General features: G+C 39.7%; 1 protein-coding gene across 1 annotated transcript in view; it reads left to right on the forward strand.

Annotated features, from left to right (window-relative positions):
- The window catches only part of STX12 (syntaxin 12), a 32,136-nt gene extending 10,047 nt beyond the window's left edge, over positions 1-22,089 (forward strand). Inside the window, exons 2-9 of the mRNA XM_012750713.3 lie at positions 2,876-2,945; positions 5,354-5,453; positions 10,122-10,259; positions 14,042-14,085; positions 15,357-15,462; positions 17,803-17,875; positions 19,290-19,372; positions 20,598-22,089. Of these exons, the coding sequence (XP_012606167.1) occupies positions 2,876-2,945; positions 5,354-5,453; positions 10,122-10,259; positions 14,042-14,085; positions 15,357-15,462; positions 17,803-17,875; positions 19,290-19,372; positions 20,598-20,696 (713 nt within the window). The 3' untranslated portion in view covers positions 20,697-22,089. The remainder of the gene's footprint in view (positions 1-2,875; positions 2,946-5,353; positions 5,454-10,121; positions 10,260-14,041; positions 14,086-15,356; positions 15,463-17,802; positions 17,876-19,289; positions 19,373-20,597) is intronic.
- Positions 22,090-25,599: the final 3,510 nt, after the last annotated feature.

The following is a 25,599-nucleotide window of genomic DNA, read 5'->3' on the forward strand; positions in this document are numbered from 1 at the left end:
AGCTGGGACTACAGGCGCAAGCCACCATGCCCAGCTAGTTTTTCTATTTTTTTGTGGAGATGGGGTCTTATTCTTGCTCAGGCTGGTCTTGAACTCCTGGCCTCAAGCAATCCTCCCACCTTGGCCCCCAAAGTGCTCAGATTACAGGCATGAGCCATCTTGCCCAGTCAGACAATCTTTTTTTTTTTTTTTTTTTAATTCTTTAGAAGATAAGGTCTTGCTCTGTTGCCCAGACTGCAGTACGGTGGTACAATCATAGCTCACTGCAACTTTGAACTCCTGGGCTCAAGTAATCCTCCCATCTCAGCCTCCCAAGTATCTGGGATTACAGGTACATATCACTATGCCCAGTTAATTTTTTAAAAAACTTTTTGTATAGACAGGGTCTTGCTATGTTGCCCAGGCTGTTCTTGAACTCCTGGCTTCAAGCAGTCCTCTTGCTTCAAACTCCCAAAGTGCTGGGATTATAGGTGTGAGCCACCATGTCTGGCCTTGGAACAATAATTCTTTTTTTTTTCTCTTTTTTTTTTTGAGACAGAGTCTCGCTTTGTTGCTCAGGCTAGAGTGAGTGCCGTGGCGTCAGCCTAGCTCACAGCAACCTCAAACTCCTGGGCTCAAGCGATCCTCCTGCCTCAGCCTTCCAAGTAGCTGGGACTACAGGCATGCGCCACCGTGCCCGGCTCATTTTTTTCTATGTATATTAGTTGGCCAATTAATTTCTTTCTATTTTTATGGTAGAGACAGGGTCTTGCTCTTGCTCAGGCTGGTTTCGAACTCCTGGCCTAGAGCAATCCACCCGCCTCGGCCTCCCAGAGTGCTAGGATTACAGGCGTGAGCCACCGCGCCTGGCCGAACAATAATTCTTAATTTCAGAATTCTAGTAAGTCAGGGTTCTTTCGTATTAGACATGGAAGCATTTTATATATATTGTCCCTATAATAATTACAAATTATACAATATACATTTCCTCATGTTCTTCCAGTAAGTCAGTCATTTAGCAATCTGTTGTTTCACAAGTGAAATTTTGATGTTGATCCAGAGAGAATAGGAAAGGCTCTCACAAAGGAAACTGAGTTTGGCTGAAAGAACCTTATGCCTATTGTGTTATGTTATCACTCAAAGTTCTATTGAAACTTGAAGATAAGCATGTTTCCTCTGGGCAAAGAGTATTCTATTAAGGCATTCTGTACTCCAGCTACTTTTATTTTTTATTTTTATTTATTTATTTATCTATTGAGACAGAGTATCACTCTGTTGCCCAGATTAGAGTGCTGTGGTGTCAGCCTAGCTCACAGCAACCTCAAACTCCTGGGCTCAAGTGATCCTCCTGCCTCAGCCTCCCGAGTAGCTGGTACTACAGGTATGCGCCACCATGCCTGGCTAATTTTTTCTATATATATTTTTAGTTGTCCAGATAATTTCTATTTTTAGCAGAGACAGGGTGTCGCTCTTGCTCAGGCTGGAGCTTGAACTCCTGACTTTAAGCGATCCTCCCGCCTCGGCATCCCAGAGTGCTAGGATTTCCAGTTACGTGTTTTTTTTTTTTTTTTTTTTTTTTTTGAGACAGAGTCTCGCTTTGTTGCCCAGGCTAGAGAGAGTGCCGTGGCGTCAGCCTAGCTCACAGCAACCTCAAACTCCCGGGCTCAGGCAATCCTTCTGCCTCAGCCTCCTGAGTAGCTGGGACTACAGGCATGCGTCACCATGCCTAGCTAATTTTTTCTCTATATATTTGTTGGCCAATTAATTTCTTTCTATTTATAGGAGAGACGGGGTCTCGCTCTTGCTCACGCTGGTTTCAAACTTCTGACCTCAAGCAATCCACCCGCCTCGGCCTCCCAGAGTGCTGGGATGTTCAGAGTCCCAGGAAGGCTGGGCTTGTGTTACAGTAGTCTTTCCTGTTGATAGATGATCATTTCCTCTAGACCTCTGCTTTCTTGGTCCAGATTAGGGCTTGTTTTCTTTCTTTCTTTTTTAAAGAGAGATGGGGTCTTGCTATATTGCCCAGGCTGGACTTGAACTCCTGGGCTGAAGCCATCCTCCTATTTCAGTCTCCCAAATTGCTGGGACTGCAGGCGTGTGTCACTACCATGGCCACCCAGGCTAGGGTTTTAAACATACAGGATTCAAACATGACCATTCCTAGTTTTAGCACAGTATCTAGGAAAAGGTAGAAAAAGCTGAACAAAACCATATTTATTTGACTATATCATGATATGTACAGCATAGTTGAAAGAACACAGCCATTGGAGTCTGATGTACCTGAGGCTGAAATAGTGCCCTGGTATTTATTAATTGTGTACACTTATATAAGATACTTAACCTCTCCAACTATATTTTCTCATCTGCAAAATGAAGGTATATCTACTTCAGACTGTTGCTCTGAAAATTAATAAGAGAATGTATAAATGGCTCTTAGTATTGTACTTGGCACATTAGAGGTGCTCAATCAGTGGTAACTTATTAATAATAAATGTACATTGTCTTTTCAAAAATTGTATCAAAAAATTAGAAAAATTATTGTGTTTTGGTGGATTTCAATTTTTTATTGTTGCACATTGATATTTGGTATCAAGGTCCTTCCAGTAATGTTGAAATTTTTCACCAGTACCAGAGGAAATCTGGAAAAATTAGCAAATTTGGAGGAGGATGATGAACAAAACCACTCCCTTCTACTTAGTGACATAGTTACTCTGCAGGAGAAAGGTGAACCTTATAATTGGTTTTTGGAGGAATGTATATTGGTTTTAATCATAGCATGATTTCCATTAGCTGCATGTACTTATTCTGGATATAGAGACCAATGATCTGAGAAATAGGGAGTTCATGATGAGTGTATTTTTCTTTTAAATAAATCTTTTTTCCCCTCTCTCCCCAGCTGCTCAGATAAAGAATTTGATGAGCCAACTAGGAACTAAGCAGGACTCAAGCAAGCTACAGGAAAATCTGTGAGTATCTTCCTAACAAGGTTGGGTTTTGTGAGGGCACTTTGAGAACACACTTGACGTCCTTGCTGCATGGCAGCTTAGGTTTCAGGTCCATGAAGTCAGAATGAGAGGCAGTGGGTCATGAGGTAATAGCTGTATCTGCAAGAGAGACGACAACATGTATTAATGGATTATGATCTCTACTGCCTGTTGTAGTCCTTGAACTCTGGTTATATCTCCCCTTGGGCAGTTTAGCAGAACAATTTAGGGAACTAGAGAAGGGAACTCCTACCACTCTTATTAAACTATTCAGCTTACAACTCTGCCTAAAATAAGCCTCCTCTTTGGCATAGGACTTCTTTTTTTTTTTTGAGACAGAGTCTCGCTTTGTTACCCAGGATAGAGTGAGTGCCATGGCGTCAGCCTAGCTCACAGCAACCTCAGACTCCTGGGCTCAAAGCAATCCTACTGCCTCAGCCTCCTGAGTAGCTGGGACTACAGGCATGCGCCACCATGCCCGGCTAATTTTTTCTATACATATTTTTAGTTGGTCAATTAATTTCTTTCTATTTTTAGTAGAGACGGGGTCTTGCTCTTGCTCAGGCTGGTTTCGAACTCCTGGCCTCAAGCAATCTGCCTGCCTCAGCCTCTCAGAGTGCTAGGATTACAGGCATGAGCCACCGCTCGTGGCCGGCATAGGACTTCTGATGACCTAGTCTCATTGGATTTCTAGCCATAGTTGGCCTTCCATATTTGTGGGTTCTGCATCCATGGATTCAACCAACCATTAGTCAAAAATATTTAGAAAAAATAGGCTGAGGGCAGTGGCTCATGCCTGTAACCCTAGCACTCTGGGAGGCTGAAGCAGGAAGATTATTTCAGCCTAGGAGTTTGAGACCAGCCTGAGTAAGAGCAATACCCTGTTTTTACTAAAAATAGAAAAAATTAGCCAGGCGTTGTGGCACACACCTGTAGTCCCAGTTACTTGGGAGGCTGAAGCAGAAGGATCACTTGAGCAATCCTCAACTCCATTTTCACTTTTAGAAGTTCTAGTCTTCAACTTTAAAATATAGTAAGCAATATTCTTTGTTTCCTATCCTAGACACTGTGAAGCGAAAGGATGACTGTTATTACTGTGAGCTTTTTCCAGGGAAATGTGAAATATCTCTGGGTATTTTAGTACTCTCTGGGGTGTTCAAGCCCCCGACTGACTCCCTCTTGTTTTTAATTCCCTTGTTTTTTATCCTGGGGGCCCATTTGCAATAAAAAAACATTAATAATTAGTAGTGTGGTATCTTATAACAAAATCCCACAAACTGTTTAGTTTATAAACAACAGAAATTTACTTCTCATAGTTCTGGAGGCCCAGAAGTCCAAGTTCAAGGCGCCTGATAGGTACATTGTCTAGTGAGGGCCTGCTTTTTCATAGATGGCACCTTTTTGCTGTGCTTTCACTGGGTGGAAGAGGCAAGATAGCTCTTTGGGACCTCTTTATAACAGCACTAATTCTATTCACGAGGACTCCACTCTTATGATCCAGTCGCCTCCCAAAGGACCTCACCTCCTAATGCCATCACCATGGGGTTAGGATTTCAACATATGAATTTTGGGGGGACACAAACATTCAGACCATAGCATATGGCTTCTCTGTCCTCCCTTAAAGCCCTTTTAGAAATGGCCAGAGAGTAGAAGAAACCATGAGTGAAAGGAGTTCTTTTTGTATTTTCACTACTTTCTAATCCCACTTAATATATTACATATTCTTCTCTCTTTAATTTCCTTCCCTCCTTACTCTGTATGTATTTTTAAACAACCTAGGGATTCTTTGTTTTGGAAGTAAAAGCCAGAAAGTCAAGTATAAAGAGTAGGTAGGGAGCCGAGAATAAAGCTGAAAAAGGACCAGCTTTAAGCAAGAGTGTGGGAATAGATCTTTGGAGGTTGTTCCCTAGGGCGGGTAGGAAGCTATGCTTTTAATGCACATTTCATCCAGCCACCTGTCCCTGGATTCTAGTCAGTAGACTGTGACAGACACTAACCATGCAGAACTCCTGGGCAATTTTATGGGAGAGTTCAATGTGTTAAAACCATTAGATTTAGGTGTGGGTGGCATCATTTGCTCTTATGTTTTTATGAGAACTGCTGATATGCTTTTCTTTTCTCTCCAAAGAGTTAAAATTCCTGATTTGTGCTTCCCTCAGCAGGTGTCATTGAAGCAGTTTCTTTCTGCTCAGTAATGTAAAGATGTCTTAAAGTGGGTTTACCTGGGTAATATTTACGAAATTTTCTTGTGAACCTGGGCATCGAGGGGACCATTTCTTCAAATGGCCCTTCATTCCCTGCATTGTGAGACACTCTGAGGACACAGTGATTCTGAGTATAACTGCTGTCGAGAAGTGACAACATCCTGAAACATATCTTTTCTCTCTTAGGCAACAGCTACAACACTCCACAAATCAGCTCGCCAAGGAAACAAATGAATTGCTGAAGGAATTAGGGTCCTTGCCCCTTCCCTTATCTACTTCAGAACAGGTTGGTATTTTCTGTTTTGTTTCTTTATTAATAGGAAAGGACTTTGTATTAGTAGAAAGGCAGTATGTGGAACAAAAATAAAGTGGGCTTTGGTGCTAGGTACACCTTTTCTGAACCTCAGTTTCCTTATCTGTAAAGTAAGGGATGTGTGACTGTTGTGACAGTAGAAAGAATGTATGCACCAAACGTGGCAAAGTTCCTGCCATTTAGTAGGTATTCAATATGTGGTAGCCACGGCTATTATTATTAACATCATTAATACCATAATAAAATGAGTTTAACTGATGAGCAATCTCAATGTTTGCATCTTTTGGGATTTGGCTAGCATTTTTATGTTTGCAGGCTTGGTCCTAGTTTGTTTTGTATGCAATATCTGTAAATTTTAATCAAACATCTTTCATATTTACAATCACCTTCATGTCCCATCATGAGTCATTCACAGGTCTCAGGTTAAAGAAATGCTCAGAGAAAAAGATTTCTCTTTTCAAGCCATTTGGTTCAGTGGCTATTTAAGTTCTTTTTAACAACTGTTACTGGGATTCATTGTTCCCTTAATATGCCATGTCTCTTCTTTTTTTTTTTTTTTTTTGAGACAGAGTCTCGCTTTGTTGCCTAGGCTAGAGTGAGTGCCGTGGCATCAGCCTAGCTCACAGCAACCTCAAACTCCTGGGCTCAAGCAATCCTTCTGCCTCAGCCTCCCAAGTGGCTGGGACTACAGGCATGCGCCACCATGCCCGGCTAATTTTTTCTATATATATTAGTTGGCCAATTAATTTCTTTCTATTTATAGTAGAGACGGGGTCTCGCTCTTGCTCAGGCTGGTTTCGAACTCCTGACCTCGAGCAATCCGCCCGCCTCGGCCTCCCAGAGAGCTAGGATTACAGGCGTGAGCCACCGCGCCCGGCCTGCCATGTCTCTTCTTTACACATTCTGAAGTCAGATGTGTCCCCTCCATCATTTTGGCTTGGCTTTTATACCTGTCACTGGTCTACCTCAGGTCTCTCTCTTCCTGGAAAAAAAGGGCTCTTCATCTACCTTAGTCCATCATGATTCTATTTTGCTTTTAGCTTCTTTATCATTCATTGGGGCACTTAACTTATATTGCTTTTTTTTTCCTGAGAGTCTATGGAAATGTATGCTTTTTATTATAAGGCTTTGTCTTCAGACAAATGGTTCTGAAGACAAAGACTTCAATTTCCCTATCCTAGGTTGATGATGTTTGATTTATTTATTTATTTATTTATTTTTGGACAGAGACTTTTTCTGTTGCCTTGGCTAGAGTGCAGTGGCGTCATCATAGCTCACTGCAACCTCAAACTCCTGGGCTCAAATGATCCTCTTGCCTCAGCCTCCTGAGTAGCTGGGACTACATGTTTGTACCATGACACTTAGCTAATATTTTCTATTTTTAGTAGAGAGAGGGTCTCACTCTTGCTCAGGCTGGTCTCAAACTCCTGAGTTCAAGCTGTCCTCCTACCTTGGCCTCTCAGACTGTTAGGATTATGGGCGTGTGCCACTGCACCAGGCTGGGTTGTTTTTCAAACTGTGAGTTGTAGGTAGTGGAATGTGAAATCGTTTTTGTGTGTTGTGATCAGCATTTTTAAAAACTGAAATAGAGTATAACTATCAGTGTGTGTACCATGTAACAAGGGTAACTATTGTTCCAGGAAACTTTTATTTCATATATATGTGCATATATGGTATTAGGTCTTGATGTCAAATTCATACTGTGAGTCTCTGTTAAAGAAATTTGAAAAGCACTAGTTTAACCCAGCAAGTTATTCCGTGTAGCCTGTGTTCAGTCTGGAGTTTTGGCATACTTTCGTACAAAGAGCCAAGACTAGATGCTTTGTCATCCTGCTACAAAGTAGCTATGGTAAAAAGTAATCTTAATGTAATTACCTTTTGATTATCTATATTTGGGCTGTTTGTTTTAGTCATTACTCATGCTGATGTTTCAATTATGGGCCAGTTCCCCCTTGCCATCCAGTGTGTCCATATTGTTCTCAAATTACCCCTTTTCCTCCCAGCTGTGCATTTGGAGAATACACACTTGTAGATAGTTTTTATAGTAATAAAAAGGAGTCTTAGGGTCTGATGCAGAGTATTAAAAGTACTTAAGAGTTAAATAGTAGACTAAGCAAAATATAAATAGAAAGTAAAATCTGCTACCAAAACAAAATTCACCAAATGGATTCCAAAACCAAATAGAAGTTAATTTTTGGATTATGCATGCTATTGTTCCCTTCCATTAGCTTGGATCATTAAGAACACGAAATAGATCTACAAACATATGCCCTCTGGTGAAATACAATTCCTTGATTCCCTTCCTCCTATTGTGCTGAGTACCCTTATCTAATTAATCTTAGCCCCATCACCCATCTTTTCACTACTGTCCTATATATATCTCAAATCATATTCTTGTGTATATCAAATCATACAACTTTCAGGTTTTTTTGCATCTTATGTATTATCATCTGATCCAGTTACCAAATTCGGTGACTTTTTGAATTTTTTTTAACTTTTCTTCTCTATTTCCTTTGATCCTGTTGCCCATTCTGTCTCTACTAAAACTCTCTTCTTTCCATGATGCTTTTTCATTCTGTCCCCTAACTCTGGAGATCCCCAGCTTGAGTCTCAGCCTCTTTCTCTGACTCTATATCCTCCTTAAAGTGGACATGCCCCATGACTCTGCCATTGAGTCTCTAATTTTTTCACTCTGTATTTTATCCCTCAGGAATCTCACCTACTTTTATGACTCCCCTTTCATCTTTATGATCATGACCTCCAGATCTTTTTCCAACCCTATCTCCTAAGCCTCTAAGTACTTGGCTCATATCACCAATTCCTGTTGTGCATCTCTTCCTGAACATACTACCTTCATATAAAATTTAATGAGTTGTCTTATACTGAGTTCCTCATGTTTCATCCAAACCCCTTAACTAAGTTGATTGACAATAGAAAAGTTTGTATTGACAATAGAAAAGTTTTGACCTAATATTCCCTTTTATGCAATTTGTTCTAAGGAAAAAAAATTCTGAAGAAAAAAACCCCACTCTGGGAGGCTAAGGCGGGTGATCGCTTGAGGTCAGGAGTTCAAAACCAACCTGAGCGAGACCCCGTCTCTACTAAAAATAGAAAGAAATTAATTAACCAACTAAAAATATATATAGAAAAAATTAGCTGGGCATGGTGGCACATGCCTGTAGTCCCAGCTACTTGGGAGGCTGAGGCAGTAGGATCGCTTGAGCCCAGGAGTTTGAGGTTACTGTGAGCTAGGCTGACGCCACAGCACTCATTCTAGCCTGGGCAACAAAGTGAGACTCTGTCTCAAAAAAAAAACAAAAAAAAAAAACCAACTGTACGTATTCTGGAGCCAAATTTCCTGGATTTAAATCCCACCTTTGCCACTATGTGATCCTGAGCAAGCTTTGGTTAGAGTCATGAATAAATCTTTGGTTCTAGCCAAACTATCTCCTTATAGACCCTCTTCAAATTTCTGCCATCATGCCTTTGCTGACACTGTTCTCTTGCTTAGATTTGCTTTACATCTTCTTTCTGCTTGTTCACACCTTACTCTTCCTTCAGTGTCCACCTCCCTGAGGCCTTTCCTGACCACTTGAGTCCTGACTGATTCCTGCCTTGGAATTCCTATAATGCTAATTGTATATAGCAATTATTTATAATGACTGTTACTTGTCTGTTTATATCCTTTATCTACAAATAGATGATAAGCTGTTTGAGGTCAGTGGTGAGTTTTTATTTCTTGTGTTCTTTTTTTTTTTTTTTTTTTTTTTTTGAGACAGAATCTTGCTTGTTGACCAGGCTAGAGTGAGTGCCGTGGCGTCAGCCTAGCTCACAGCAACCTCAAACTCCTGGGCTCAAGCCATCCTCCTGCCTCAGCCTCCTGAGTAGCTGGGACTACAGGCATGTGCCACCATGCCCGGCTAATTTTTTCTATATATATTAGTTGGCCAATTAATTTCTTTCTATTTATAGTAGAGACGGGGTCTCGTTCTTGCTCAGGCTGGTTTTGAACTCCTGACCTTGAGCAATCCGCCCGCCTCGGCCTCCCAGAGTGCTAGGATTACAGGCGTGAGCCACCGCGCCCAGCCTATTTCTTGTGTTCTTAGACAGGGCAAGTGCTCTTAGTATGTATTTTTCGAGACATAAAAGTAACAAGCTTAGTAAAGGTAGACAAAGAAAGTCCTTGTCAAGGTCTTATGGATTTTAAATCTCACTATAAAATGCTATAAAATGATGATATAGTTCAGGGAAGCTGTGAACTCACTAAAGATCAATAGAATTTTAACATTTTAGTAAAAACTACTCTCTGTTTGGGTCCAATCTGAGTCCAAAGGAATTTATTCTGCTTTTAGATTTTCTAGGGAACCAAAAGTCTGAGTTGCTATTCCTCCTGAGATTACAAGGTAAATTAAACCCATTTCTAGGTATGTCAGAATGAAAGAAGGGAAATTCTTACTTGGTTTATAGTTTTAACCAAGGATTTGAGCTAGCAAAGAGCAAATTTATTAATTTATGGAGGAGCTTGTTTCATAATAATTTTCATAGTTGGAAATCTTTAAGTGGTATGATTTTGCTTTTAATGGGAAATTAAAACCTGATTGAGTTAATGTGAAATTTCAAATTCTTTCTTAATTTCTTTAGCGCCAGCAGAAACTTCAGAAGGAACGCCTCATGAATGACTTCTCTGCAGCCTTAAACAATTTCCAGGCTGTGCAGAGAAGGGTATCTGAAAAGGAAAAGGAGAGTATTGCCAGAGCAAGAGCTGGATCTCGTCTTTCTGTAAGTTGATCTCCAAAGGAAGACCTTTGCAATTTTAGGATGCTGTTTCCCAAGTTGGTTTTTTTTTCCTCTTTGATCATTAGCCTTTGTTTACTATCACCCCAAATAACACACATATACATTAGCTGCTATGAAAATGTCAGATTAGAATAGCTGTGAAAATGTCAGATTAGAATAACCTATGTAAAAAATATGTATGCATGTTGTCAGTGACTAGAAAGGAATATGTATAAGGGTTAAAAAATACGGGAGGTAGAATTATGTGTAATTTTCTTTTTCATTTTGTTATATTTTATGTTAAAAACTTGAAAAAAGATGAATCTGTTTCTTAGAATATTACAGGCTAGAGTATTTGGACTAGCCCTCTCTTTTTGAAAAGAAGTATCAAATACTGGATTTTGAAAACCCAACTTCTTAAAAGTATCAAAGAGCCATGAAAATAAATCTAAGAGAGGTGTTGCACTGAAACTATATTTACAACTGAGTATATTTACTGAAGGCAAACTTGAACTTCATTTTTTTTTTTTTTTTTTTTTTGAGATAGAGTCTCACTGTGTTGCCTGGGCTAGAGTGCCGTGGTGTCAGCCTAGCTCACAGCAACCTCAAACTCCTGGGCTCAAGTGATTCTTTTGCCTCAGCCTCCTGAGTAGCTGGGACTACAGGCATGCACCACCATGCCCGGCTAATTTTTTCTATATATTTTTAGTTGGCCAATTAATTTCTTCCTATTTTTAGTAGAGATGGGGTCTCGCTCAGGCTGGTTTCAAACTCCTGACCTTGAGCAATCCACCCACCTCAGCCTCCCAGAGTGCTAGGATTACAGGCGTGAGCCACTGTGTCCGGCCTGAACTTCATTTTTGATGTCCTCATGACATGAAGTGGATAAAAGGCAAAGCCCAGGATCCACACAAGGTGGAGAATATTAAAGAAGGCACTTCTAAAATTAAACTGTCCCTAAAAGACTACATCCTCAGGATATAGGTAAGCAAAAAGTAAGCCCTCCTGTCCCCTAGGGGATTGCAGAAAAGGCTACATTAGCACTGAACTATACAGATGGTGGAGGAATGCAGGAGGGAGGGGAAATTCAGACAATATGTTGTACCACAAAGTAACCCTCAGGCAGATTTACTGTGTAAATTCCTACTACCTGAATGGTCCAAAGCCATAAGCTTCAAGTGGTCCTGGACTGGTATGGCACCTACACGCCAAACAGAAGCAAACACAAATTCTCTCTGTGGAAAGACACCTTATCCTAGCCCTGAAAGAATACTCGGAAGCGATTTATCAAGTGCAATGAGTAGCACCAAGTTAAAAATAACCAAGTACACGAAGAAACAAATTACTCTAAACAACAACTAGGGGAAATAACAGTGAAGTAAAATATACCTAAAAAGACTTTGCATATTAGAATTATAAAGCATCTATACTTATTGCATTAAAAGTAATAAAAGAAGCTTTGAAAAAGTATGAAAAGGATTTCTAAAATTGAAAGGTATGATACAGAAATTAAAAATTTAATGGACGGGACGGGCGAGGTGGCTCATGCCTGTAATCCTAGCACTCTGGGAGGCTGAGGTGGGTGGATCGCTCAAGGTCAGGAGTTCGAAACCAGCCTGAGCAAGACCCTGCCTCTACTAAAAATATAAAGAAACTAACTGACCAACTAAAATATATATATACAAAAAATTAGCCGGGCATGGTGGCGCATGCCTGTAGTCCCAGCTACTCGGGAGGCTGAGGCAGTAGTATCACTTGAGCCCAGGAGATTGAGGTTGCTGTGAGCTAGGCTGACGCCATGGCACTCACTCTAGCCTGAGCAACAAAGTGAGACTGTCTCCAAAAAAAAAAAAAAAATTTAATGGATGGGTGGTTTAACTAGAAAATTGGTTAGAAGATATTATCCAGCATGTAGCATAGGTTAAGAGGCGAAATATTTAAGAAAGATCATGAGAAATGGAAAATGGAGCGAAAAGATCTAAAATAATTTAAATTGTAGTTACAGAATGAAATTAGAGCAAACAGAGAATGCAAGTGGATATTTGAAAAGATAATGACTGATAATATTTCAGAATTGATGAAAAACACTAGTCTATAATGTCAAGAAGCCTAACAAATCGTAAGCAGAGTAAATAAAATCTCTCATCTAGATATGTCAAAGAGAAACTTCAGAACACCAAAGACAAAGAGAAAATCATAAAAATAGCTAGAGAAACAATAGAATACCTTCAAAGATGCAATAGATTGACAGTTGACTTCCCAACAGCAACAATGGAAGCCAGTACAGTGCTATCTTGAATGTTTATGAGGGACAATAACTGCCTACCTGGGATTCGAAATCCAGTGGAAATACATATCCAGAGTGAGGGCCAATTAAAGACATTTTCAGTCAACAGAGAATTTCCTATCAGCACACCTTACTAAAGGAAATTCTAAAGAATATACTTCAAGCAGAAGGAGAGTGATCCCAGATGAAGAGTCTGAAAAGCCCAATGGAATGAAGGGCAAAGAAAATTGTAAATATGTGAAAAGACAAGCTACAGACAGGTAGAAAATACTGCTCTATGTATAACTGACAAAGGGCTAGTATTTAGAATAAAGAATTCCCATGAATTAATATGAAAAAGATACAACACAATAGAAGAAGAGTTTTAAAACTTTTTGATCTCAGAACCCCTTTGCATTCTTAAAAATTATTAAAAGTCAGGCACAGTGGCTCACACCTGTAATCCCAGCACTTTGGGAGGCCAAGGTAGGAGGATGGTTGAGCCCAGGTGTTCAAGAGCAAGACCCTGTCTCTTAAAAAAAAAAAAAAAAAGTCTTTAAATATTGGGAAACTCTTAATAGTAGCAGATACAAGTCTTTTAAAATTCTGTTTTTTCTTTATTTGAAAGCTACATTTTTATCATTGTCAGCAAATACTGTCTGTTTTCCCTGAAGTGACAGGCTTATGTTTATTTTCAAGAAGTTGTCTGCCATATATATATGTATATGTATATATGTAGAGGTTTTGTTGTTTTTGTTGTTTGGAAACTGAATCTTGCCCGTTGCCCTGGCTGGAGGGTAGTGGCAAGTGGCATCATCATAGTTCACTGCAACCTCAAACTCCTGGGCTCAAGTGATCCTCCTGCCTCAGCCTCCTGAGTAGCTGGGACTACAGGCATGTGCCACCATGCCCGGCTAATTTTTTATATATATACTTTTAGTTGTCCAAATAATTTGTTTCTATTTTTAGTAGAGGTGGGGTCTCGCTCTTGTTCAGGCTGGTCTTGAACTCCTGACTTTGAGCGATCCTCCTGCCTTGGCTTCCCAGAGTGCTAGGATTACAGGTGTGACCCACCGTGCCCGGCCTAGACTGCTTTTGGAAGTGAGTTTGCCACTTTAGTATCTGATATGCTATAAATTGACACTAAATTTTTTTTACATGTTCTGAAAATGTTTTCTTGCAAGTTCTCAACTTTTCCCTTTATTTACTTCCCCTCAAATTTAAAAATATGTTGTTATTATTATTATCATTTTCATTTTTTAATCCATCTCTCTTACCCATGTTCTTCTCTCCATCTTGTTCAGTATGGTTTCTGTTCTGGGCTCAAACTGGAATGCAGATTTGCTTTCAACCACTTCACACCCATTTCTTAGTTGAGACAGATTGCCAGAGTCCTGTGTCATCGTTGGAGCCAAGGGATGCTACTTCTTTATACTGTAGCTAAGGAAACCCTTGTTTTGTGTGGCTGTCTGTAACATGTTTCGGGATAACAGTAGCAATAATGCCATCTGCTTTCTAGGCAGAAGAGAGGCAAAGAGAAGAACAGCTGGTCTCATTTGACAGGTAATAGAATTATTCATATAACCTGCTGGATAGTTGAGATGGGGGTCTGTATCTTTATGCTTATTTTTAATTTAAAAAAATCAGAAAAAAAGGGCAACCTGGGGTTGGTAACTTATAATCTATAAAATCAAAAAGTAAAAACCATGGGCTTTTCTAAGATCTTTGAGTTATGGAAGGTATAATTTCAAGGTGAATAAAAAATTCCAAGAAACCCCTGATGTCTGTGTTAGAGAGGGAGCTTGACTCCTTAGGAATAAATATGAACTGACACATTTACAGATTAGGAGGGGTAAGTCGTCTTTTTTCTAATTCAGATTTAAGTTCTTTAAAGTTCTTGGGTCTCTGGTTACTCAGTAAAATGGAGGCAGTTCATCCTTCTGGGAATATTAAGGGGAAAAGCAGATAATTTGTATCTGAAAGATATATTTCTTATCTTCTCCAAGCTAATCCCATATAAATGTATCCATGTTACTAGTATAGAATTTAACAGTTTTATCATGTTAAAGTATGTTTCCATCTCTCCCCACTACACTATGAGTACCTCAAAGGCCTAGGGACTCTGTCTTATTCAGTTTTGTATCTCCAGCACATGGAAGACATTCTATAAATATTGTAGAGATGAAGTATGATTTATACATATTGGAAAAATACATAATACTGGAATTTCAAAAGTGTTTCATGTCTTGTATAATATGTAATATGCCTTTCTTCTAAAGACTTGAAAAAGAAGAGTTAGAACAGTTCAGTAGCTTTTTGTTAAGAGGTAATTAACCTAAAACATAATAACCTCAAGGAAATTTCTGAACAGGAGATGTGATTCTGTTAAACTAATTGGTGAAGCACAATAGGCCACTGAGTCTGCTCTCCTCTACCCATTTATTACCCAAGGAACCAACACAGCTTGTACTTTGAGAGTGTCCTGGAAAAAGATGGGTTGGTATAATTCATTGAGCTTAAATCTCTGGCTACTTTCACTTTCAAGCAAGTCCTGGCAAGATTGCAGAGTGTACTCCTAAGCAGAAACAGCAAGGAGTTCCATCCCTCAGAATTCTGCTTCCATGGGTGAAGCTGAGACTGTGCTTTCCTGGTATTATCAGCTCTTTGCCTCTAGTTATGAAGAAGGTAGCCCTCAAGGACTTTGCACTGATACCAGAGGAGTTGGAGCCCTGGCAATGTCTTTATATAGGTTTTGCTGGCAGTAGAAATGTTATAGATATGTCTTGTCACACCTTAGAGAGGAGGAATCAACTATCATGTTTGTCTCCCTGCAGCCATGAGGAGTGGAACCAGATGCAGAGCCAGGAGGATGAGGTGGCCATTACTGAGCAGGATCTGGAACTTATTAAAGAGAGGGAAACGGCAATTCGGCAGCTGGAGGTGAGAACCAGGTTGTGTTTTTGGTTTGACTCAGTGTGTCTGCAGGTATCTGCACTTTTTACCTGAATTTTCTCTAAATAATTATGAAAAAGCATGAAGTGAGTCATTGTATGATTTGTGTATTATCCGTCTCACGGTAATCATGGTGAATTTGAACTGCTATTATGATGATACTGGCCTGGGAGTATCCAAATCCTTTCCTCAATCACACCACATCTTATATAGTCTCCTTAAGAAATATGCATGGAGAACAGAACAAGGCAAACAGATAATTTCACGCTCATTAGAACTTAGTTCCCAAATCTCAGTGCCAACATCTCTTAGGCAGGCCTCTATGGAGAGCCTCTTTGCTTAGTCTGAATAGCCCAGTATAAAGGCAGGGCAAAAGTCTTGCTCCATTTCTGTACATCCTAAAGTCCAATCCCAAGTTGTAGATCTTATCACTTCAGTTGATCAGAGATGTAGGAACAGTTTTTGAGGAAGAGGTTGAGGGAGAGGTCTGTAGGCCTCTCTTACCTAACTGAGCTTCCAACTTTAACTTTACACAGTGACCATTAAAATTTCCTTAAACCAGAGAAGTTTTCTCCTTCATGGAGATAGAAGACCACCATCGCTGGGGTCGGGGGAAGAGAGAATGAGAGGGAGTGACTTTTGAGCTCCTCCTTGATTTTCCTCTATAGCAGTGGTTCTGAACCCTGATTAGATTAGATTAGAATCACCTTAAGAAGATTTTTTTCAAATGCCCCAGCTCTCCTCCCTAGGACCCTCCACCAATTATTAGATTAGATTATGTGAAATTCCTGTTTCTTGTAGGTTAAAAATGGGCAAATATCCATAATTTTATATGATTCAGTAGATCTAATAAATCATCATTTCTGGGGGTGAGGCCCTGGGCATGGATGTTTTCTAAAAGCTTCCTAACTATAACATGTAGCCCAGATTGAGACCCACTGGTCTAGAGGTCATCTGTGTCTGTTTTTAGATGGGGCAGTTTATCCTTAAGTTAAGATTATTTTGTTGCCTTCAAAAATGTCATATCTTAGCTGGGCATGGTGGCTCACACCTGTAATTCTAGCACTCTGGGAGGCCGAGGCGGGCAGATTGCTCAAGGTCAGGAGTTTGAAACCAGCCTGAGCAAGAGCGAGACCCTGTCTCTATTTCTATAAAAATAGAAAGAAATTAATTGGTTTAAGGCCAGTTCAAGTCCTGCCTCTTCTGCAAAGTCTTCGTTTTCTGCACACCTTTCCATACCATTCATTTAGTCATTTCCTATATAACCCCTTTCTTCTTATTTTATTGTGTACTCATTCCCCATTCCCCACCCTAGTTAGTTGTATCTATAGCAACTAGCAGACTGCTCCAACTATAGCAGACTCTTAACAACTGATTGAGATAATGGCAAGAACTACTCTTGCCAAACTATTAATATGATTCCAATTATACTTCAAATTGGAATCTTCCAATGGACATCAACATGTCCTACTTAAAGTCCTACTTAAATGTACTCTCAAATGTCCTCAGGGTCATGCCCCATATGGGCATCTCTTTAATAGGGCAGGTTGCCCTTCTGCCTGGCCACATGCCCAAGTCATAGGCCACTGCCCATGAGTCAGAAAAACCCAAATACAGGGGATTTTACTACTGTTTAATTCTTTCATCACTACTAGGAAAACGGGGCACAATTGAGCCCACCAAGTTGATTTGTTTTTACCTTCTTTGATTAGAGTAGCAGATTTCCAAACAGGATGTCCGTTCACCTTGGAACTACCATCCAGAAACCAAGTAGCTCTTTGTCAGTTAGTTTAGAGTTGTTTATAGGGTACTGTCCAGGTGACAATAGAATCCAGCAGCTCTTCACACAGTTCCAGAGTCAGTACTAGGGAAATAGAGGCTCACTGCTTATATCCTCATTGCATTTCTCAGGTAGCATGATCCTATACAAACCATTTAAATTCTCTAGTCCAAAGTCCCAGCAATTGTCTTTGGAAGGCGCTCACAGGCTTTTGCCATAAGGCTCAGTAGGCTTCACATATGGCTGTCACACAGAGAATTTATCCATACCAGCACTCCAGCCTTCTACTCTATACTGTTGGGGCTTGGGTGATCTTACTGGTTCCCATGCAGTATATCCAGTCAATATTGCTTGAAGGGTAGATTTATATGCTTCTAGTTTACAATATTAGGTAGGTAGTGATAGATCATTTCCTGTTTATGAGGAAAGCATGCTTTATAGAGCCTTAAAAACATGTTATATTAATAACTAAAACTTTAGGTAAGTAGAAGTAATGAATCTTCTTACATGTTGCTTAATGTCAGTTAATTGTTTTTTATCTTTCTTAGGCTGACATTTTGGATGTCAATCAGATATTTAAAGATTTGGCTGTGATGATCCATGACCAAGGTGATCTGATTGGTATGTATTATTGATACTTTTAAGTTCAAGATGAGTTGTTGGCATTTGTGTAAAAAGAAGTCACCCTAACACTCTGGGAGGCCGAGGTGGGCGGATTGCTCGAGGTCAGGAGTTCAAAACCAGCCTGAGCAAGAGTGAGACCCTGTATAGAAAGAAATTAATTGGCCAACTAATATATATAGAAAAAATTAGCCAGGCATGGTGGCGCATGCCTATAGTCCCAGCTACTTGGGAGGCTGAGGTAGAAGGATTGCTTGAGCCCAGGAGTTTGAGGTTGCTGTGAGCTAGGCTGACACCACGGTACTCACTCTAGCCTGGGCAACAAAGCGAGACTCTGTCTCAAAAAAAAAAAAAAAAAAAGAAGTCAGTAACTGTGGCACATGCCTGTAGCCCCAGATTATTAGGAGGCTGAGGATCAAGGACCACTTTAGCCTAGGAATTCAAGTCCAGCCATTTTAAAAATTATTAAATTCATTTTCTTAGCAGTTTTTTTTTTTTTTTTTTTTTTTTTGAGACAGTCTCACTTTGTTGTCCAGGCTAGAGTGAGTGCCATGGCGTCAGCCTAGCTCACAGCAACCTCAAACTCCTGGGCTCAAGCGATCCTACTGCCTCAGCCTCCCGAGTAGCTGGGACTACAGGCATGTGCCACCATGCCCAGCTAATTTTATATATATATCAGTTGGCCAATTAATTTCTTTCTATTTATAGTAGAGACGGGGTCTCGCTCTTGCTCAGGCTGGTTTTGAACTCCTGACCTCGAGCAATCCGCCCACCTCGGCCTCCCAGAGAGCTAGGATTACAGGCGTGAGCCACCGCGCCCGGCCCAGCAGTTTTCTTATGTTGTCAAATGTAGAAGTTAAAGTGAGTCCTCATGAATACTCAGTCCCATTCACTTGCCATAGCTTCTTGGTAAGTCTTTGTTTAGAGAACTAGCTGTCAGCTTCCCAGCTTTTACCTTCAGAAACTTGTACAATTATAGGGTTAGTAACTCTTTTTTTAAGCTTTCTATGTGGAAATAATTTCAAGTTTATAAAAAATTGGAAAAATTACAAGGAACTCCTTTCTACCTTTTATCCAGATTTACCTCTCATTAACATTCTACCTCATTGGCTTTATTATGTTCTCTCTCTAGCTCTCCCTTTCTCTCTCTCTCTCTATACACACACACACACAGTTTTTTCTGAATCATTTATGAGTAAATTGCATACGTTGTAGACCTTTGCACCTAAATAAGTCAGTGTTTATTTCCAAAGAATAGGGATGTTCTCTTATTGAGGTAGTAACTTTTGATTTCATGGCTGGATAGTAGGATGGTGGTAGTGAAACCAGGACCTATGACATCAGAAATCTGTTCAGTTTGCAGTCTTGAAACATCTGAGTGTTCTAAAACAATCCTCTGTCCTTCTTTTTGCAGATAGCATAGAAGCCAACGTGGAAAGCTCTGAGGTGCATGTTGAAAGAGCCACCGATCAGTTACAGCGAGCTGCTTACTATCAGGTAAAAGCAGGTACCAAAGAAAGTCATTCTGTGCTGTAGACTTTACGGGCCATCACAGTACATTGACATGCTAAGAATAGCTGCAGCCTTTTGCTTAGGCTTAGGCTAAGGAAAGTAGTCATAATTGTAGTTCTAGTTCCATTTTTAGTATTTCCCTTTGCAAATAGATCTACAAAAAGTCATCAAACCTTGAATAAACTTACCAGAAGCATCTTAGCTGCAAAGCTAACCCCTAAATCAGGCTAATTTTATGTCCTAAACAGCCAAAATGTGTTTCAGGTAGTAAGAGGTGCAGTGAAAGTAGGGCTTCATAGATACTTCATGTTGTTTGTTGCCACAGAGAATGGATCAACTTCAACTGCTATTTATATATGAATAAATAGGGGTTAATCATTATGGAACTGTTCCTATAAAGTGAAATCTTTTACATTTTAGTTGAAACTCTGGTTTTGTGGCTTATCTGGGTCTTTAATTTCAGTGTACAAATACTGTGAATGAGGTCCTTCTTATTTCCATCAATTTGGTGTTGCATGGCTTTTTAGAAATGAATAGCATTTCAGTCATTTTCCATGTTCCTGAGATAGTTTTATTTTACCTGGGAATACTCTTAAAGAAATTTGTATTTAATATTAGTATTTCTTTTAAAAACTATGATGACTTTAGTGTCTAATAGTGAAGGAATAATTAAGTAAATTATATACATCCACTTAGTTGTATTATATGCGACTTAACAAATGTTTATGAAGAGTTTATAATAACAGAAAATGTTTATGCTAAATGTTAAGTGAGAAAAGTATAAAACATACAGTATGATCCCAATTATGTTAAATAATAATATATATAGATAAAAGATAAGGAAATACAATCAAAATGTTGACAGTTTATCTGTTAGCAATTATTTTCTCTTTCTGTTTGCCTATATTTTTGACAATGAACATAAAATTTTATAATAGATATAAAACTATTACTAGAATACATATACATAAATAACTTATTACAGACAATGCCTAGCAGCAAAATTGTATTTGGGGACCTGGAATTAAAGCGTGCACTATTGCCGAGCACTAGTGACTTGAAATTTTAGGGAAGGTCTCTGCATATTTGTGCATGGATAGAGTTAATTTGAAATTACAAGGAGGTAAATTTATGAGGCACTCTTGGAGTCTTAGATATAAAATATTTTACTTGTTTCACGAGTATCTTCTTTACATATTTCTTTCCTCAGAAAAAATCTCGCAAGAAGATGTGTATCCTGGTGCTTGTCCTGTCAGTGATTATTGTAATCTTGGGACTTATTATCTGGCTAGTTTATAAAACGAAGTGATTGCCTCAGAGCCTTCTCCAGTGAGCTGCTTTCCAGGGCAAGTGCTTGTGGGAGTCTTGCCAGAAAAAACCGATCACAAGAAGAGAGCATACACCAGAGCGTCCTGTAGTAATTTAGTTAGAAACTAACTACTAAATAGTCCTTGGAATTAGTGACCTATGGAGACAGTATTTATCAATTTATTGATTTTATTGATTTCTCAAATTAGGAATTAACTTATGTGAATTTGCTTTCTCTTGTATTCTGATTGCCCTTCATCCCAAGTGTTTACTGAAAATTCCATTCTAGATATTCTTGTTTTGACAGGTGACACTACAGTCTCGTAATATTGTCTTTTATGTGTATACAAAATATACCTTTTTACTTGCAAGTGAGATAGAATTACTTTCTTGCACCCAGCATATTGGAGTCTGTCAGAAACTGGGCCAGTGATTTTTATTATTTAACATTTTAATTTGGAGCCTATTCTCTATCTGTTTTGAAAGATTTGAGCACTGTATTTAACTGGAAAGTAAAAAATTGCACATGCGATTCAGACTAAATGAGAAGTATCTATTTGAGCTGGCCACTTGTTGGGTACATGTTACTAATCTGGGTTTAAAGTTTACTTCATTATCTGCTAGTGCCATCCACAGCAGCCCGTCCTCATGCACACTAAGCCATCTTGTCCATTTTTTAAAGGGGTTAATTTAATTAACATTACTATGCTCTATGGGGTCCCTCTCCCACCTGTCTGCATAGAAAGGGAGAATTAGACATAGCATGCTTTTGAAAAGCAAACAGGAATTGTTTGGAATGATTTAATCTTTTGTTGTTGTTTGCTTGTGGTTCTACATTCCTGGTGAATGATGAATGTTGCTGTCAAAAGACTGCCCCCTACCCTATAAGGGTTTCTGGGCATTTGATAGCAGGAAGAATTTAAAAGATAGACTGAAGTTGGTTTAAAACTTAGTCCTGTGAACCTGGCGATAAAGCAAAGAAAAGGTTCATTTTTGTAAATAATACTGGTTTGGAATAGTGATGTTAGACTTATCCTAATTTATGAACAAGAAATTAATCTCTCCATTAGACAAAAAAATGTTTCAATAAAATTGCTGTCTTGTAATATAAATGTTGTCCACTTCCCTTTTTCACAGGCCTAGAAAAGTTAAAGGGAACATAATTTGTTTAGGCTCTCACGTAAGTGTGAATTGGGCCAACAACTTTGGTTCATCCTTTAGTGAATTAGAAGATTTGGCTACCCTGGGTATATTTATATTCATTTACTCCATCCCCTTTACTGTCACTTAATCTTCTAAACTGATGTGAACAGTAGGGAAACAAGGGCCCAAATGCATAAATTTCTTTGCACTCTTGCACTTACTTAATACAAATAAACTTTTTTTCAAGCTTTTGTAGTAAGTTTTATGAGTTAACATCCTGATGAGGTATTAGATAATGTGCTGCCATTAGAAAAATTGAGACTTGCAAGAAGACTGGAGACCAGGGGCAGGTTGGTTTGGGATGGAATAGGTGTTGCTGCATTTCCTTGAAAAACAGGATAGAGCTGGTGGGGTGGCACAGTGGCCCAGGCAACAGCTTCAGAGATAATTCGTTGGTTCTGTGATAACTGCCCTTTCAGCTCTAAATCACAGTTGGACTTAGATACATCATTTGTAACACTCCAGGAAAGAAAAAAGGCTTGGTTGTGAAAAACTATTTGCATTTGGGTAAAATAAAATGACCACAGGTTTTTCTATAACACCGTGATCCAGTGGTAGTTGTAATGGTGGTCATGGGGAACAAATATGTACATGGCCTAGAATTTGAGAGTTTCCAAAGAGGTTCTACTAGACGGTCCTAATAAATCTATTCACAGAATCCTCTGTATCTGTGCTTATCACTGGGGGCACCATCATCTAGGACAGTGGTTCTTAGCTATGACTTCACATTAGAAACTTGAACAAAACACTAATACAATACCTTGATCCCTGCAACTCCAGGATTCTAATTTAGTTAGCCTGGAAAATAGCCTGGGCATAGGGATTTTTTTTTTTTTTTTCTTTTTTTGAGACAGAGTCTTGCTCTATTGTCCAGGCTAGAGTGCCATGGCATAAGCCTAGCTCACAGCAACCTCAAACTCCTGGGCTCCAGCGATCCTTCTGCCTCAACCTCCTGAGTAGCTGGGACTACAGGCACACACCACCACACCTGGCTGATTTTTTCTGTTTTCAGTAGAGACCCATCTCTACTCTCACTCTTGCTCAGGCTGGTTTCAAACTCCTGACTTCAAGTGATCCTTCTGCCTCAGCCTCCCAGAGTGCTAGGATTACAGGCATGAGACAATGCGCCCGGTCGGGCATAGGGGTTTTTAAAGACCCCAGGTAATTCTTATATGTTAACCATGGTTGAGAACCATTGGTTTGGAGGTAAAAAACTAAACTGGGTGCAAAAGACCTGGATAATCTTAGCTCTGTCATTAACTTGCTGAGGGTATTTGGACAAGTCACTTAATGTATAGGTTCCAAATTTTCTCAGTGCTTTTCCAGCTACAGAACTTTCCGATTATAAGGATCACAGGGGTTTGGTCTGAACATACAAATTGTATGTTTGCCTCTATATTCCTTTCCTTTTCTCATCCCCTTTTCTACTTCCTTTATGGACTGTTTCAGGAGTACTGGTTAGAACGAGCATTCTCTCTTCAAGTGAATTAAAGCTGTAGTACTATATAGGGTAAAGTAGAAATGTCATTCTGGTCACTTCATCTGGGAGTGTTCCAGAATAAGAACTTGCTAAATGCTAGACTAGTGCTCCCAGGGTACATGTGTTTGTGTGTGTGTTTGCTAAGGGGTAGGGATGGGATTGTTTGCCCACTGTAATGCACAATCTTGCTCTCAAGCTAAACTTTACACTGCCTCATACCACTGGGCAAAAATATCAAAATGAAATTACCGGCTGGGTGTGGTGGCTCACACCTGTAATCCTAGCACTCTGGGAGGCCGAGGCGGGCGGATTGCTCGAGGTCAGGAGTTCGAAACCAGCCTGAGCAAGAGTGAGACCCCGTCTCTACTATAAATCGAAATAAATTAATTGGCCAACTAATATATATAGAAAAAATTAGCCGAGCATAGTGGCACATGCCTGTAGTCCCAGCTACTCGGGAGGCTGAGGCAGCAGGATCGCTTGAGCCCAGGAGTTTGAGGTTGCTGTGAGCTAGGCTGACGCCACGGCACTCACTCCAGCCTGGGCAACAAAATGAGACTCTGTCTCAAAAAAAAAAAAAAAAAAAATATGAAATTACCATTCAGTCTGTGCAGAGTAAAACACTCTGAGCCTCCTCTATTCAATTTCTCTCCCCCACCAATTCAGAGACTGTCCTGTCCTTAGCTATACAGATTTTGCTTTGGGTCACTAAGTGCAGACCAGAACCCATGTCAGATCTCAATCCATTGTGTTCCCTAAAGCTGGGAATCAACTGTTTTTTCTCTGCTTTTCCAAGCATGTTTAGTGCATCCTTAGACTTCAAGGATTTTTCAGTATTGCTTTCCAGCATCACAAAATATAGCTACTTTAGAATCTCCATTTAACCAGGATAGTTTGAAAGATTTTTATTCCCAACCACTGATCCCACTTTTAGACCAACTGGGTAGTTCATTTTAACACTTTGCAAAAATGAAATTTGATTGGTGAAATGGCACTTAATTTTTAAAGAATAAACTTGCAATACTACAATTTTTGATGTTGGGCTGTGATTAAGGATCAAATTTTTATTTTTTATTTTTTTTGAGACAGTCTTGCTGTATTGCCTGGGCTAGAGTGCCATGGCATCAGACTAGCTCACAGCAACCTCAAACTCCTGGGCTCAAAGCAATCCTACTGCCTCAGCTTCCAGAGTAGCTGGGACTACAGGCATGCACCACCATGCCTGGCTAATTTTTTCTATATATTTTTAGTTGTCCAGCTAATTTCTTTCTATTTTTAGTAGAGACAGGGTCTCACTCTTGCTCAGGCTGGTCTTGAGCCCCTGACTTTGAGAGATCCTTCTGCCTCAGCCTCCCAGAGTGCTAGGATTATAGGCATGAGCCACCTCACCCAGCCAAGGATCAAATTTTTTTTACCAGTCCATGGAGAAATGAGAAAAATGATGTTTTTTAAAAGTTCCATTTGAGTCTAAGATAATATTTTTCCAATTATTTTCTTAAAAGTTTTTTTTTTTTTTTTTTTTTTTTTAGACAAAGTCTTGCTCTGTCACTTGGGCTAGAGTGCACTGTCACCCAGGCTATAGTGCAGTGGCATCATCATAGCTCTTTGCAACCTCAAACTCCTGGGCTCAAGGGATCCTCCTGCCTTCAGCCTCCCGAGTAGCTGGGACTACAGCCACACGCCACCATGCCCAGCTAACTTTGCTATTTTTTGTGGAGATCCGGTCTCGCTCTTGCTCAGGCTGATCTTGAACTCCTGGTCTCAAGTGATCCCTCACGTGAGACTTGGCCTTCAAGAGTGCTAGGATTACAGGCATGAGCCACTGTGCTCAGCCTAAAAGAATATTTTAATATTACAAAAATGAAAAGGTGATGCTATTAGATGGCAGACTTCATTTTTAAATCCCCTGAGTTGGCAAAATAAAAGTTGACATTCCTATATTTCTTTTTCTGGTCTGTGACATCTCTAAAGTCTGTGAACTACTTATCTCAACTAGCTCCATCATTTTACAAGTAAACGTAAGGCCAAGAATGGCAGTTTAATACAGGAATTTAAAGGCTTGAGGAGGTGCTCTGAATGTGAATGGTCATTTTGGGGTAATATTTGAGCCCTTACTACCAGTAAATTACTATGCTAGATGCTTTACATTATACCTTATACCCCAAAACCATCTATGAGATGTATTTTCTTGCCTCCCCTCTAATGGATCAGGAAGCTGAGG

The sequence above is a fragment of the Microcebus murinus genome, chromosome 2, assembly GCF_040939455.1.
Source record: "Microcebus murinus isolate Inina chromosome 2, M.murinus_Inina_mat1.0, whole genome shotgun sequence".
NCBI lineage: Eukaryota > Metazoa > Chordata > Mammalia > Primates > Cheirogaleidae > Microcebus > Microcebus murinus.